Consider the following 16,584-nt stretch of genomic DNA (forward strand, 5'->3'; position numbering starts at 1 on the left):
TTTTTTAATTATTTTAAATAATTTTTTATTAATTTAAATTATTTTTTTATTTAAAATAATTATTTCGATTTGAGGGGTAATAAGATTGAGAAAATAATTTAAATTTAAAAAAATAATTAAAAACTTATATTTTTCCTTAACTTTCTTATTATATCTCAAAATAATAAAAAAATCGGTATAAAAGAACAACATTTTAAAAGTATTAAGTATATTTATCGCAAAAATAAATTTGGATATTAAAGTGCAACATTTTATAAATATTGGGTAATTTAGCCACAATTTACTAATCTATATCTATATATCTATATATAAAGGAGAGCACCAAAGAAATGACGTGACACTTTTAAATTGCACCAAAGCATTCTTTCTATTTTCTAATTTTTTTTCACTTTTTTTATTCTTATTTTAAAAATTTATGATTAAAAAATAAATATATATATATTTATATACTTATATAAATAAGAGTTTTAATGAGGTTATGTGACACTAAAATCACTTCAAATCACTTTATTTATTTTCTAATTTTTTTATTCTACTATTTTTAAAATTTTAAATAAGATATTTGTGAATAACTAATTTTCTAATAATTATATTATTATTATTAATAATATATATTATATTTTTCTAATTATTTTATAGATTTATTTATACATAATTTATAATTTTTACAAAAAATCACACAAAGATTATAATTAATAACAATAATAAAAATAACAATAAATAAATAAAACCAAGCTTACAACAAGTTGTTTGAATTTATTTTTGGAACTTTAATTATTTAGAATTTCTAAAAATAAAATTTTAAAAACATATATTTTTTAATCATTACAAAAGACTACGCGAAGTGCAGTTATGTTTTCTAGTTTTATATATGATAAAAATTTGCATCCCAATCAATTTTCTTTATAACAAATGGGGAACATTGAGGATCGTGATAAATATGTTTCTATTCTCATTGATAGATTTAACAGTGAATAGTAAGAATAATCATAATTACACAGAAAATATATATAATTGTCTTTATTGAATGCTTTTATGTAGGGGTGCACAAAAAATGAGCTGGGCCAACCAAACCGACCAACCCAACCCATTTTCCTCCTTATTGGGCTGACATATGAGTGGGCCGATGGCCAATCGGCTCCCAAATTGCATAGGCCTAACAACAACGGCTCGGCCACAGCCTTGGATAAAATTGGGCCAAACCGACCCAATCAACCCGTTTATGGCATATATCAAATTATATATATATATTATAATAGTATTACTAATGAAAACCGTAAACCAAAGAAAACCTAGCAACCATTGCCTCTCTCACGGAGCAATTAAGAACCAACCTCTCCCCTTCCCTCTTCCTATCTCTCTTCAGCTCAACGACAACTTCATAGTACCATAAACTCTCTCTTTCTCTCTCTCAATGGCACGATAGAATCACCCCACCCACGATCAGCACATATCCACCCAACAGATGTCGCCTCTAAAGATGAAGAACCCCCATAGATGTTGCATTTGAAGACGAAGCGACCAAAGGTATTTTTATAACCTCTCACTGTGATGCTTGTAGGCTTTGAAATCTTAATTACTCCATGAACAATCACAGATGTGAAATTTAATTTCTGTGAATGGTTGTATTTGTAGTGGGGCTAAAGTTTAGGTCAGGACTGGGGATCTAAAGCTAAAGATGATCTCTTGACTACGATATGGTTCTTTTAAATCAAACTCTGATTTTTTTTATTCGACACTTGTTTTTTTTCTTTCCAACTCAGATCTGATTTAGGGATTGTTAGTGTTAGTAGTGTTGTGTTGTTGATTTTGAGTGAAGTACCTAATATATGTTTTGTTGGAACCTTTTGTTATGAATTATTAAAAATTGATTCATTTGTGTGTGATATGGGAAAAGTCCCACATGGATTTGGAACACTCTTCTTGGAGTGTATATATATTGCAAATGCAATGACTTGGGGTGTGCCCCAAGGGGTACCCAGTTTTGTGCGAATGGGTGAGGACTCACACACTTGACCACCACGCGCGCCGCCGCCGCCGTCCGTCCGACCGAGCTGAGCTGGCGGGTGGGTGGTGTTAACGTTTTATTTTTTAAACAAAGGTATCTAAACGTTTATATCATTTTATTAATTAAATTAATTTTTAAAACGTTCATTTTAATAATACCAAAAACGGTTTTATTTTTTTTTACTTAATGATAAACGTTTTTAGCCGTTTAATCCTTAATCCTCCTCTGATTTATTAAGAAAAAACATTTTTGACCGTTTTGGGGATTTCTCTGTGTATAAATAAGATAGAACCATTTTGGAAATAAAATTAACAAAAAATACAGAGAGTTTTCTTCTACGAAATTTCTCAGAGAGCAATTTTATAAAGGGTGTACAAGAACGATCCTCTCGGTGCAGGGAGGATTCGTACAGAGGGCTGTTTTATCCTGGGGACGGCGTGGTTGATAGACTGTCGTGCACACTTAGGGCAGAGCCGCGAAACGTCTTAAAGAGAGCGACTTTGTCCGCGACTCAGCCAGAAAATTTTGTTCGGTAAATTCGTTCCATTTTACTTTTCTATTGTGGAATATCAATTTTAAGACGTTGTGTTCTGCTATGGCTGCGACCGATGAATTTTCTGGTTCTACCTCTGTTGATATTAGCAAACCATTTCGCTTTGAGGGTTTGCACTTTAAGCGTTGGAAACAGAAGATGCTTTTTTATCTGACCATGAAGAAGGTGGCGTTTGTGCTCACTGCTCTGAAGCCGGTTGTCCCTGAAGCCTCGACCGACAAGGACAATCAGACTGAACGTGAGAAGCAACAGAAGGACTTGGACTCATGGGTGGAAAACGATTTCCTATGTAAGAATTTTATTCTTAACGGTTTATCTGATGATCTATATGACTATTATAACTCAGACAAGTCAGCAAAGGAGATTTGGGAGGCGCTGCAAAAGAAATACGATACAGAGGAGGCGGGGACTAAAAAATACACTGTTAGTCGCTACCTGAAGTATCAGATGGTTGATGACAAATCTGTGGAGGCCCAATCTCACGAAATTCAGAAAATTGCTCATGAGATTATCTCGGAAGGTATGGCCCTTGATGAACAGTTTCAAGTTGCTGTTTTAATTGACAAATTACCTCCTTCCTGGAAGGACTTTAAAAATGTTCTCAGGCATAAGACTAAGGAATTTTCCTTAGAAAGTTTGATCACCCGCCTTCGAATCGAGGAGGAAGCAAGGAAACAAGACCAGAAAGAAGAGGTGCTTGTTGTCTCTAACAACATCCCTAAGAAGCCCACACCTGCGGTTCTGAAGCCAAATGGCAAAACCTTTAAGAATCAGAACCGCAACTCGAATTCAAATTCCAACCGCAACGCGAATTCAAATTCCAACCGCAACAACCAGCACAATCCTTGAAACAACAATCAGAATTGGAACCATAACAGGAACCAACATGGAAGGCAGCAGCCCCCACCTAAACAGAATGACTCTGGACAATTCCTTTGTTACGTTTGTAACAAGCCAGGTCATATGGCACGTAAGTGTAGGAACAAGCCAAGCACTGCTCCGCAGGCTAACTTGACTGAAGAAGCTTTTATAGCTATGATTTCTGAGATCAACCTTATTGGTGGATCAGATGGGTGGTGGGTAGACACTGGCGCTTCTCGCCATGTCTGCTATGACCGTGCTATGTTTAAAACATACACTGCTGCTGATGATAAGAAAGTGCTGTTGGGAGATTCCCACACCACTATTGTTGCTGGGATGGGAAATGTGGAGCTTAAGTTTACCTCAGGAAAGACTTTATTACTGAAAGATGTAATGCATACTCCTGAGATGAGAAAGAATCTGGTTTCTGGTTTTCTGCTTAATAAGGTTGGGTTTACTCAAACTATTGGGGCTGATTTGTACACCATCACTAAAAATGGTATTTTTGTTGGGAAGGGTTATGCTACTGATGGTATGTTTAAGTTAAATGTTGAATCCAATAAAGTTTCTCCTTCTGCTTATATGTTGTGTGATTTTAATGGTTGGCATGCTAGACTTTGTCATGTTAATAAGCGCATTATTAAGAACATGAGTAACATAGGACTGATTCTTAAAGTGTCAGAAAATGATTTTGAAAAATGTGATTTTTGTAGTCAAGCAAAAATAACTAAGACTCCTCATAAATCTGTTACTAGAGAATCTGAGCCACTAGATTTAATTCATTCAAATATTTGTGAACTTGACGGAACGTTAACTAGGAATGGTAAACGTTATTTTATCACTTTTATTGATGATTGCTCTGACTTTACTTATGTGTACTTGATGAAAAATAAAAGTGATGCGCTTGACATGTTCAAATTATTTATGACTGAAATTGAGAATCAATTCAATAAGAAAATTAAAAGGTTTCGTAGTGATAGAGGAACTGAATATGATTCAAACATGTTTATTGAGTTTTATAATTCTCATGGCATTGTACACGAAACCACTGCACCATATTCACCTGAAATGAACGGTAAAGCTGAAAGGAAGAATCAAACTTTTACTGAATCTGTTGTGGCTATTTTATTGAATTCTGGTGCTGCATCTCATTGGTGGGGTGAAATTCTTTTGAGTGTTTGTTATGTGCTGAATAGAGTTCCTAAGTCTAAAAGTAAAGTTTCACCTTATGAGATCTTGAAAAATAGGCAACCTAACCTGTCTTATTTTAGAACTTGGGGTTGTCTGGCTTATGTTCGTATTCCTGATCCTAAGAGAATTAAACTAGCAAGTAGAGCCTATGAATATGTATTTATCGGATATGCAGTTAATAGTAAAGCATATAGGTTCTATGATCTAAATGCGCATGTTATTGTGGAATCAAATGATGCTGATTTTTATGAACATAGATTCCCTTTTAAATTGAGAAATAGTGGGGGCGCATCTACTAGCAACATTCCTGTGATTAGGAATAATGAACATATTGAGGATAGAGAATCAGAACCTAGGAGAAGTAAAAGAACTAGAGTTGCTACAGATTATGGTTCTGATTTCTGTGTCTATACATTAGAGGAGGATCCTGCTAACCTCCAAGAAGCCTTGTGCTCTTTAGATGCTGACCTTTGGCAAGAAGCAATAAATGATGAGATGGAGTCTCTTGAGTCTAACAAAACGTGGCACTTAGTTGATTTACCTCCTGGTTGTAAGCCTATAGGTTGTAAGTGGATCTTGAAAAAGAAATTGAAACCCGATGGTACTGTTGAAAAATACAAGGCTCGTTTGGTAGCCAAGGGTTTTAGGCAGAGCAAAAACATAGATTTCTTTGACACCTTTTCACCTGTTACGAGAATAACATCCATTAGAGTTTTGATTTCCCTAGCTGCCATACACAATCTAGTTGTACACCAAATGGATGTTAAGACTGCTTTTTTGAATGGTGAATTGGAAGAAGAGATCTATATGGATCAACCGGAAGGGTTTGTGATCCATGGCCAGGAACATAAGGTTTGCAAGTTAGATAAATCTCTGTATGGTCTTAAGCAGGCACCTAAGCAATGGCATGAGAAATTTGACAATTTAGTTATCTCACATGGATTTAAAGTGAATGAAAGTGACAAATGCATTTATTATAAATCTGATAATGACATTTGCACTATTGTATGTCTATATGTGGATGACTCGCTCATATTTGGTTCGAATATCCATGCTGTTAATGTTGTGAAATCTCTGTTGTGTGCTAACTTTGATATGAAGGACCTCGGAGAAGCGAATGTAATCCTTGGTATTAAGATTACTAGGTCCGAAAAGGGAATTTCTCTGGATCAATCTCACTATATTGAGAAGATTCTAAAGAAATATAATTACTTTGATTGTAAACCTGCTTGCACACCATATAATCCAAGTGTAAAGTTATTTAAGAACACTGGTGACGGTGTAAGACAATCTGACTATGCGAGCATCATTGGCAGTCTTCGATATGCCACTGATTGTACGAGACCCGACATTGCCTATGTCGTGGGATTATTGTGCAGGTTTACTAGCAGACCTAGTATAGAGCATTGGCATGCTATTGAAAGGGTCATGAGATACCTAAAGAGAACCATGAACCTTGGATTACATTATCAGAAGTTTCCAGCTGTTCTCGAAGGTTATAGTGATGCAGACTGGAACTCTCTGTCTGATGACTCCAAAGCAACAAGTGGCTATATCTTTAGTATAGCTGGTGGAGCTGTTTCTTGGAAATCAAAGAAACAGACTATTTTGGCACAGTCCACCATGGAGTCAGAAATGATAGCACTAGCTACAGCTAGTGAAGAAGCAGGTTGGCTGAGAAGCCTGCTAGCTGAGATCCCTTTATGGGAAAAACCGATACCAGCTGTGTTGATCCACTGCGATAGTACCGCGACTATTGCAAAAATTCAGAACCGTTATTACAATGGTAAGAGACGACAGATACGTCGTAAGCATAGTACTGTTAGAGAGTTTCTCTCAACAGGAGCTATTAGAGTGGATCATGTACGCACTGATGATAACCTAGCAGATCCTTTGACGAAAGGATTAGCTAGAGAGAAAGTCCTTAAAACATCGAAGGGAATGGGACTATTGCCCTTAGAATGATGAATCACTCATGATGGTAACCCAACCTAAAGACTGGAGATCCCAAGAACTAGGTTCAATGGGTAATAACAAGTTGTGAAGTGATATGAGTTGAATCATGCTATTTCCATTAAAGCAAATAGAAGCATGAATTCCTGAAGCGATGAGAGGATGAGTTAATAGAAACTCTTAATGAGATCTATACTCTATGTGGAGTGGAGTACCGAGCTACAGGAGTACTCTTGATAGACTTACCTACGTGAATGTGGAAGTGGGGCCGCTTCCTATGGAATTTGGGCAAAATTTCTAGAGCATTCACTATACTGGGATAGACGTGCATGGCCATTAACGCACGGGCTGTTTTGATTACACCCTTGAAAGGTTGGTGCGTGGTACGATGTTAGAAATAGAGTTCAAGACTACGTGTCACTCTATTATAATCTAAATCGTATTCACTACGCAAATGTTCAAATCGAAAGATACATTTGTTTATGCACAATCTTATAGATTCTGAAATTGCTCAAGAAAATATTTTTAAAAATTCAAGTGGGGGATTGTTGGAACCTTTTGTTATGAATTATTAAAAATTGATTCATTTGTGTGTGATATGGGAAAAGTCCCACATGGATTTGGAACACTCTTCTTGGAGTGTATATATATTGCAAATGCAATGACTTGGGGTGTGCCCCAAGGGGTACCCAGTTTTGTGCGAATGGGTGAGGACTCACACACGCGCGCGCGCGCCGCCGCCGCCGTCCGTCAGTCAGTCAGTCAGTCCGAGCTGAGCTGGCTGGTGGGTGGTGTGGTGTTAACGTTTTATTTTTTAAAAACGTTTATATCATTTTATTAATTAAATTAATTTTAAAACGTTCATTTTAATAATACCAAAAACGGTTTTATTTTTTTTTACTTAATGATAAACATTTTTAGCCGTTTAATCCTTAATCCTCCTCTGATTTATTAAGAAAAAACGTTTTTGACCGTTTTGGGGATTTCTCTGTGTATAAATAAGATAGAACCATTTTGGAAATAAAATTAACAAAAAATACAGAGAGTTTTCTTCTACGAAATTTCTCAGAGAGCAATTTTATAAAAAGTGTACAAGAACGATCCTCTCGGTGCAGGGAGGATTCGTACAGAGGGCTATTTTATCCTGGGGACGGCGTGGTTGATAGACTGCCGTGCACACTTAGGGCAGAGCCGCGAAACGTCTTAAAGAGAGCGACTTTGTCCGCGACTCAGCCAGAAAATTTTGTTCGGTAAATTCGTTCCATTTTACTTTTCTATTGTGGAATATCATGTTTGTTGCTAATGTGTTGATAATATTGATATATAATCATGTAATATGATGCAGAGCCTCGCCTCATAAGCATTGTTTTCTACATGTTTCAATAATTTGGATTAATTGTTACATTTGCTATCATTTGTTTCATTTACTTGTCATCTGTAATTGTCGTGTGCTACTCCATATTTTATTTTATCATTTCATCTTGTTGGTAGCCGTAAAATAGACTTCTTTGTATATTGTGTTATTTTGTGAACATTAACTCATTTTGAATTCTTTAAAAGTAGTTTTGTAATATATATATATATATATTTATATATTAATTCAAATTAGTAAAAAATGAATATGGAATTATAATTCTTTTTCAAATTTTTTGTTGTTGTTTTAAGATATTCAAATTTGTCAGGGCATTTGGTTTATGAACTTGGGAAGCTAAAGCATCTATAATAACTATATGTTCTTATTATCCTTTCTTCTTGAGTAAGCTGTGGAATTAGTGATGCTTTCTAATACTCCTTGTACGTGTTTCTTTTTCTTCTCTAAACATGGCTTTGTTTCTAACATATACTGATTTTATTTGGTATGTGCTTTGCATAAGTAATACTATAGTTTTAGTATAATATTGCTAATTGAGTTACTATTTTTAATGTGGTAAATTTTAGTTTATAATTGTTTGTTTTGTTTTGCATTGTAGACAATATAAACTAAGGGTAAGGCAGCAGCAAGGAGAAGACCAAGACCCACTACAACCATGCTTGATTGATGGATTCAAGCATTCTATTTTGTTTATTTTTTTTTCTATCACCACCTACTTGGTTATATGAAAGATTATCTATTTGGTAGTATGGATGACAGAAATAACTTTAATATTTTGGATAGTTAAGTACCTACATGATTTTTTTTTTTCTTTTTATTTTGAACATCTTAAATTTTTTATATGAATTATTGATTTTGAAAGTTATTAAATTATGTTCAACCCAATCCAATTCTTACAATAATGTATGAGTTGGGTTGGATTATACATTAAAAATGTTTTGAATGGGTTATAATTTTTTAGGCCGATGTAGTTGGGTTGGCTTATTAAAATGCCTTCAACCCGGCGAACCCAATCCATATGCAGCCCTACTTTTATGTGGTGGTTTGGAACTTGGTCTATTTGTGAGATTAAATAAAAAATGTTTTTTTTAAGTTAATAACACATGCAATTAACCGAGTAAAGGAAAATATATATATATATAATCTTATCAAAACAATGTCAAGGTGAGAAAGAAAATGGCGTGAAGTGAACCTGTGCCAAATCCATTGGATTGTATATAAATGCAATCATATCAAAAGGTGAAAAATGTATCCCCACACAAAAGAAATTAATAAAAAAGGGAAAATGTAAAGGGGATACATATCCAGTGTTCTTTTTTGGAATGTAAACAATACAGTAATTATGGAAACATTTTAAAATAATACTCTTAGTAGCAAACAAGATAACACCAGGCTTGACAAAAAAAAAAAGATAAGACCAGGAGATTTCCTCATCATAAATTAAAATTAAATAATTAAGAAAGAAATATGTGTGACAAACCACATTTTCACCTTATTAGTTTTGAGGAATTACCAAAAATATTGAATTTAGAATCTCTTTCCATATGATATAATTAATGGAATAGAGAGAATTGAATTGATATAAAAAGCCACTTTCATGCTCCATTTCCAATTCATTAATCCATAATTTTCTTTCTGACATTTCAAATTGCTCTTCTTTTTTACTTTTGACCTGCCATTAATTGTGCTTGCAGCAAGGAAAAACCATGGTCAGCAATTACTACATATTTTCTATACGTTTTCTCTGAACAAATTTCTCATAGAAAGTAATTCACATTTCACTTTAATTTCTTATGAACAGGATCTATTTGGTATTACTATTATATACATAGTGACCCTGGTTTGCACCATACCAAACTACACTATGGCAACTTCAAGTGTAGCAAATATTTTGAACTATGGAGCTGCTGGCGATGGCGTTACAGACGACAGTTTGGTATGCATATATATATATAAAGTTTAGATAAGAGTTTTCTTCCATATCACTTTTTTTTAATAAATATGTTGTATTTTAACTAGCTTAATTGGTTTGTAAAAATAATGTAGGCTTTTTTAAAGGCATGGAATGCCACATGCAATTCAGTGACAGACTATTCCACCTTGTTGGTTCCATCAGGCCATACATTTCTGGTCCAGCCCCTCACCTTTAATGGCCCCTGCAAGTCCCCTAATCTCTATTTTCAGGTATATATATACACCTACATATATATATATATAAATGAATGTGTGTGTTTTTTTTTTCATTATTTTTAATTAAATAATATATATTATAATTGCAGGTAGATGGAGGGATTGTAGCACCACAGGGTCCTAATGAATGGAAGGCAAATGAGAATCTGATGTCATTTGTGGAGGTTGATGGACTCTCCCTAAATGGCACCGCCACTATTGATGGCCGTGGTAAACCCTGGTGGGATGCCTCTTGTCGAGACCACCCTCAATTACAGGTATTTATCTCTTCTGTTCTATATAAATGTAGAACTATTTTTAAAAAAAAGTAATACCACATTACATGTTTGGGTGTATTTTGAGTACACATATCAATACTACTTATCTTATATATCCGTTCCTGATCTCATTTTTCGTTTAAATTTACAGGGTTGTTTCGGCAGGATGCCTACGGTACTAACCACTTTACAAAAGCATGTTATAAAAGAATGAGTGTTTGGCAAAATAGTTTTTTCTACACCGTACACTACATTACACTTTGTATTTATACATATATATATATATGTACGTATATATATGAGGAAATATTTTGTGTACGTGGGTGCAGATGGTGATGTTCCTACATTGTACTAGAGTTCGAATGCAACACTTATTCCTGGTCAACAGTCCACAGGCTCATATACTTGTGTGGAATAGTGATAGTGTTGAATTCCACTTCTTGTCCATAAATTCTCCGGCTGACAGTCCCAACACTGATGGCATTCATATTCAAGCCTCCACTAATGTCTCAATTCTCCAATCAGTTATCAAAGCTGGTATATCCCATCCCATTCTTATATAATCAACTTAATTAATTAATCAAATATATATATGGACTTATTAATTAAATTAAATCAGGTGATGATTGTGTATCAATTGGTGATCAGTCTTCCCATATTATGGTTGCTAACGTATTGTGCGGCCCTGGTCATGGCATAAGGTTAGTGTTTTTTATTTTTAATTTATTTTCAATTATTAAAATTAAGGATTGCATTTTAATTTATTTAGTTTGCATAATAAATCTTGTGATATTATACATAGCATTGGAAGTTTGGGCAAAGATGGAAGTGTGGCCAATGTAACAAACATTAAAGTGCATCATGTTAAATTCTTTGGCACATCCAATGGTGCCCGCATTAAAACATACCAGGTATATATATTGGAGACTCGTACAAAATTTGATATTTTTCTAATAATGATATTTTTCTAAATTTAATAACTTTTTTATTAAACCAAAACCAGCTATATAATAAATTCTTTTTATTAATCAACCATAATCTATGTACTAACCATAATACATAAATATATATTGTGAATTTGCCCATCAGGTTGGAAAAGGAATTGTTCAACACGTTGAGTTTAGAAATCTAACCTTCTATGACGTGCAGAATCCAATCATAATTGACCAACATTATTGTTTCGATCCAAAAGGCTGTCAAGATTTGGTAATTTTTTTTTATATTATCACACTATTAATTTTAGTTTTTGAGCATTAAATAAAATTTCATTGGTGGTTTGGTGAGTAAATTAACCCATGTGTACATGTCATGTGTTGTTTGCATTGCATGCAGCCCACTGCGGTTCATATAGACGACGTGAGTTACGCCGGCGCAGTCGGGACATCAGCGTCGGAAGTGGCTATGAATTTGAATTGTAGCAAAACAGTGCCTTGCACTAATATTAGTTTCAAAGAAATTCAACTGAAACCATCAAAATCACTAAAAAGTGTCGAGTCAAGTTGCAACAATGCTCATGGATCTACCACTGGAAATGTGAAACCCGCTTCTTGTCTTCACGGATGATCCATATTTATTTATGTAGTTTGGCCACATTGTTAATATTTCGTATGCAATAATGTACCACCACCATTTTGAAGATGTATTAGTTCAAATTGAAAGAGGAAAAGAAATTAAAGCCTTTTTGTTTAATAATGAAAAATGAAATCTCATTTATTTTTATTGAAAACTGCACTTATGTATCTAATGAAATATTATGAGAATTCGACTAACTAAATTTGCACTTACTACTACTAATAATGAGTTTATTTGGCAAAATATGTCTTACCTTGTATTATGACTGATGTAATTCACGATTTTTATCAATCAACATTGATTTTTTTTGTAAAAAAAATATATTATGATAATAAACTCTTTTTTTCTTCATATCTATATATTTTGCTATGTCTTTGTTAAACAATGCTTGTTGTTTATGATACTATTAACTTTAATAGGAATATTTGTCATACTAAGTAGTAATAACATGTAATACACATTTGTTTGGATAAAATATATGTAATTTTTTTATATATAATATTATACAACCAATAATTAAATTATTTAATTTAGTAATTTTTTTCAAGTCATTAAATTAGAAAAAAAAATTATCAATGTATGGAAGACTAAAGAAAAAAAATATATAAATACAAAAATATCATTAACTAAATTAGCAAAATAAAAATGAAAAAACTAAAAAAATTAAGATTGGTAAAAATAAAGATGGTAGGTTTTCTTATTGACAATAAGCTTTTTGTATGTTTCTTCTCTTTATATATGTAGTAGATTTATAACAAATAAAAATATATTTATAAAATAAAAAATGATAAAATTAAATAATAGAAAAACGAAAATAAAAATAGTTTTTCTAGAAAAAAAACATTTGAACAAAATAAAATAAAACTGATTATTAGCCTTTGAATGATATTACTCTATTTTCAAAAGTAGTTTTTCAATCCCAATATTTATGGAAAGTGTAAATAATGATATACTACTAATTAACTGATAAAAATTATGTATATGGTTATAGTCTCAATTTAGACCACAATATAATAATAATAATAATAATAATAATAATAATAATAATTATTATTATTATTATTATTGTTAACTGAGATTTTTGGCAACTCTATTAATTAAAAATATTTACTGGTAATAATAATGAAACTAGGAGATCGACATGGGATTTTTATGTGGTTGGGGCATTAACTAGCCTTAGTCCACGAGTCAATATATTAGAGCTAGAAGAAGCTTTTACAATGGAGTTTTCTATCAATATCTGAATAGAGTTTTTGTCTTTTCCTCTTTTTTTTCTTCGAGAGACTTTACAGTGCTCAGCAGCTTATATTTATAAGCCAGTGGGAACATCGGATCTGGGCCGAGCCAAACCCAGGCCCATCGGGGAGACGGATACAAGCGACCTCTGTCATGGAGGCCCAAAACAAAAAGATATACCATATCCGAAACTCCAACCAGCTAAGGCTCAATAGGTTGATCTTAGAACTATGCCTCGCCCGACAAAACGGCACTTTGGCTCTGACCATTCCGAGTCACGAGGTAGATTCAGGAGACAAGACCAGTCAGAGTACTTGGCTGCGCAGTCCTGACACATCAGTGTGCAATCCCGAGGTGACCCTTTCTGCAGGCGAAAAGTGGGGACAACGCCCACGCGAAATGAGGCGGCTTCAGGGTCCTGGACGCTTGGCCCCTTCAGCCGGGGATTAGGTGATCCAGGTCCGTTTACCATGGGCCCGCTCCATTTACCATGAGCCTGGACCATATCAGGGTCCGGGACCAGGACGCGTAGGCCACGATGGTTCGAGCGCTCTCGGCATCGCCCGGATCATCCTCGTCGGGGACGAACCCGGAGGGGAATCCCGGACCCTCCAATGGGCCGAGTCCCGAGTCCCCGGTCCATACCTGTCCCCTTGGGCACTCTCCATACCAAGAGACCTTGGGCCGGGCCCACGTGCCGAGCTTGCCCTCTGACAGCGGGCCGAAAACGAAGGCCTAGAGCCCATGCAGGAAATGGGGATAACATTTACCCCCCAAGCCTTCGCCCGGGCTCGCCGGGAGAAGGGTTGCATCGTCCCCGCAGCGCTCGTCAGGTTGCCTCCCCAATGCTTGCTTGAGTTCGGGGGTTTGGTCAAAAGGCCCTGGCATTGGTTGGATGCTTAGCCCGGACCGTTTACCTTCGGCTCGCTTCATGGCAACGATACACGTGTCACTGGGTGATTGCTGCACGGGCCTTGAAAGGTCACCTAGACCTCCCAAGGGTCGCTAGGTCTAGACCAGGGTGTCAGTGCACGTCTCGAGGCGTCCCATCCGCACGGGGGGGGCATTATTAAATTTCCTGGAACAAGGTGGACCGTAGGATGGGGCGCCCTTTGGCCTCCACCACTCCTGGGCCGTCGGATCCGAGATGGCGAGTTTCCAATCTAAAAGGACTCACAAATGCCCCTGCGCGACTTCTGACCGTTTGATGAAGAGACTCCTGTCCGTTGGATCGGGGGCCAGTATAAATACCCCAAGAAAAACACGTTTGGCACTTTTGCCTCCTCTAACCAGCTCAAGAAAACGCAAACACTCTTCGAGTTTTATATGTCCGACATCGCCGACGACATATACCGCCACCTACTAGTTCTGCGTCGCCACCTATTCCCCAGAACCCCCGCTTCCGTTCTTCTACCTGACGACGTTTCTCGGGTTTGTCCCGTCGACGAACTACTGCACCGGCTGCGCCACTTCAAGAACGAGGTTCTGCCATCCTTACAGTCGAACAGCCATCACCTTCAACGGTCGACACCATACAGTAAGTCTTTTTTAACTCTTTTGCCACCTTTGTGAACTTGTGTTCCGTTGATGCGTGCGTTTAGGCTATGCTTTAGAAATCGTTAGGAAGGCTGCCTGGTTCGGGTTGCTTCGTATCCGGATGCCTCCCGGACGAGGGGCTGGCCTTAGTAGTCTCCTCTCCCGATCAGGGCCTCAGGGCTCCCAGGAGTCCCGGACCTGATCCGACGGGACTCCAAGCAGTCCTTAGGAGACTTCCCGTACCTTGACCGACTTTCTTTGGTTTAGGTACTGACTGCTTGGTCTTTCTTTCTGTGTTCCCAGATCGTTAGTTATGGCAATGGGCGTTACGCTCCACTCCGAAGAAGAGGTCAATAGGGCCCCTGTCGTCGTTCCCGGATCCCAGATGCCCAAGAACAACAGGTGGGAAATGGACGTAACGGCCAACTCGTTCCGGAACTACCGGATGATGCTGCTCCTGGAGCAGCGACTAGGCATCGAGTCAACTCCGGGCCTCTTTCATAACTGCCTGGCCAGGCTCGAGGAATGGGCGCATACGTCCGTGGACGGATTTGGATCCTGGAGCGCCGGTCACATCAGCGCGGGAGCTACGCTCCCGCTTCATGACTATTTCGTGCGGTTCCTGACGTACGTGGGGATCGCACCGTTCCAGCTGTTGCCGCAAGCGTACCACCTGCTCACTGGGTGGAAGGTGCTCTGTGTTGCGAAGGAGATCGTAGAGCCTACCCCTGCGGAAGTCTTGTACTTCTACAAGTTGGTGCCGCAGGTCAACGTCAAAAACAAGAGCCTGGACGGCTTTTACAGGCTGCAGCCGCGGAGCGGCTATCCTGCTCCTACCAGCACCTGGAGGCACCCCCCGGATGTCAGGCATTACTGGTTCATGACATCCGGGTTCCTTATTGACAAGAACCCCACACTGCTGCTGGACTTCCAGGGAGTGGGTAAGTATTCCTTCGGACCCCTTTCTTTTATTCATCTTTTGCTCTCGTCTCTTATCGTGTCTTCTGGGTCGCAGGGCCCTTCATTCAAACCCCCCTTACCGAGTTCCTCCTGGAAAGGAGGAGGTTCTATGCTAATTTGACCGCGGAGGAGCTGGACATTGGGGGCTACGTCAGGGATGACAACCTCCGGCTAGTTGGGTTGCTCGCGGCCACCCAGACCATTGTTATCTCGAACCTTCGGGGCATCCCCTGCGAGAAGGACGCTGAAATCCGGGAACAGTTGGCCCTCGACCACATCGTCGAGGTAGTGAGAGCGGCGCGGGCCGACGCAGCCCAGCGTAAGAAGAACCCGCTTACGGTGGAAGCGGCCACCTCGGAAGAGCTGGAGGAGCTTTTCGAAGATGCCCTACCAAACGCCGGGACTCCCGGGGCTAGTGTATCAGGGCGAGGTAACTCCCCTTTAATCTTAACTTATGCTCCCCAGGTCGGGGACTTAGCTAAGGATAGGCTAGAACCGCCGGGCCCCGCGTTTGGGGCAGATGGGGAGATGAGGCCTTCATCTCTCGTCCCTGTAGGATCAGAGGTCCTAATGTTCCTATCCGGGTTCCTCCAGTACAGGGGGTTTCTGACCCCGGACGACGTAGGAGATCGGATCCATTCATTTACTTTGAGGGAATTGAGTCTCGCCCGGGGCTTAGATGAGGGTTCGTCCCGGGCCGTTTTTTACTGTTGTGTATTTTCCTCTGTTTGGCTTACCGTCCTAACTCCTTTTTTCTATACTTTTGCAGAGGATTTCGACATGTCTAACCCGGCCAGCGAGATGAGGAGACTCATCAAGGAACGGGCGGCCAAGAAGGCGGCTAGGAGAGCAAATGATGTAACGGGCACGGAGCCCCTCCCCACCAGTGAAGCAC

General features: G+C 37.8%; 1 protein-coding gene and 1 long non-coding RNA gene across 2 annotated transcripts; both read left to right on the plus strand.

Moving 5' to 3' along the window:
- Positions 1–1,273: 1,273 nt before the first annotated feature.
- On the plus strand, positions 1,274–8,730 carry LOC133793581 (uncharacterized). Its single transcript, XR_009874885.1, has 2 exons — positions 1,274–1,700; positions 8,537–8,730. It is a non-coding gene; the product is annotated as an uncharacterized LOC133793581 (long non-coding RNA).
- A 1,072-nt stretch (positions 8,731–9,802) lies between these two features.
- On the plus strand, positions 9,803–11,948 carry LOC133795148 (probable polygalacturonase At1g80170). The gene is made up of 8 exons (XM_062232594.1): positions 9,803–9,874; positions 9,985–10,122; positions 10,218–10,385; positions 10,537–10,560; positions 10,715–10,922; positions 11,133–11,296; positions 11,475–11,591; positions 11,718–11,948. The coding sequence occupies exons 1-8, from the start codon at positions 9,803–9,805 to the stop codon at positions 11,946–11,948; spliced, it is 1,122 nt and encodes a 373-aa protein (XP_062088578.1).
- The last annotated feature ends 4,636 nt before the right edge of the window (positions 11,949–16,584 follow it).

Source organism: Humulus lupulus, chromosome 8 (genome assembly GCF_963169125.1).
Source record: "Humulus lupulus chromosome 8, drHumLupu1.1, whole genome shotgun sequence".
Taxonomy (NCBI): Eukaryota; Viridiplantae; Streptophyta; class Magnoliopsida; order Rosales; family Cannabaceae; genus Humulus; species Humulus lupulus.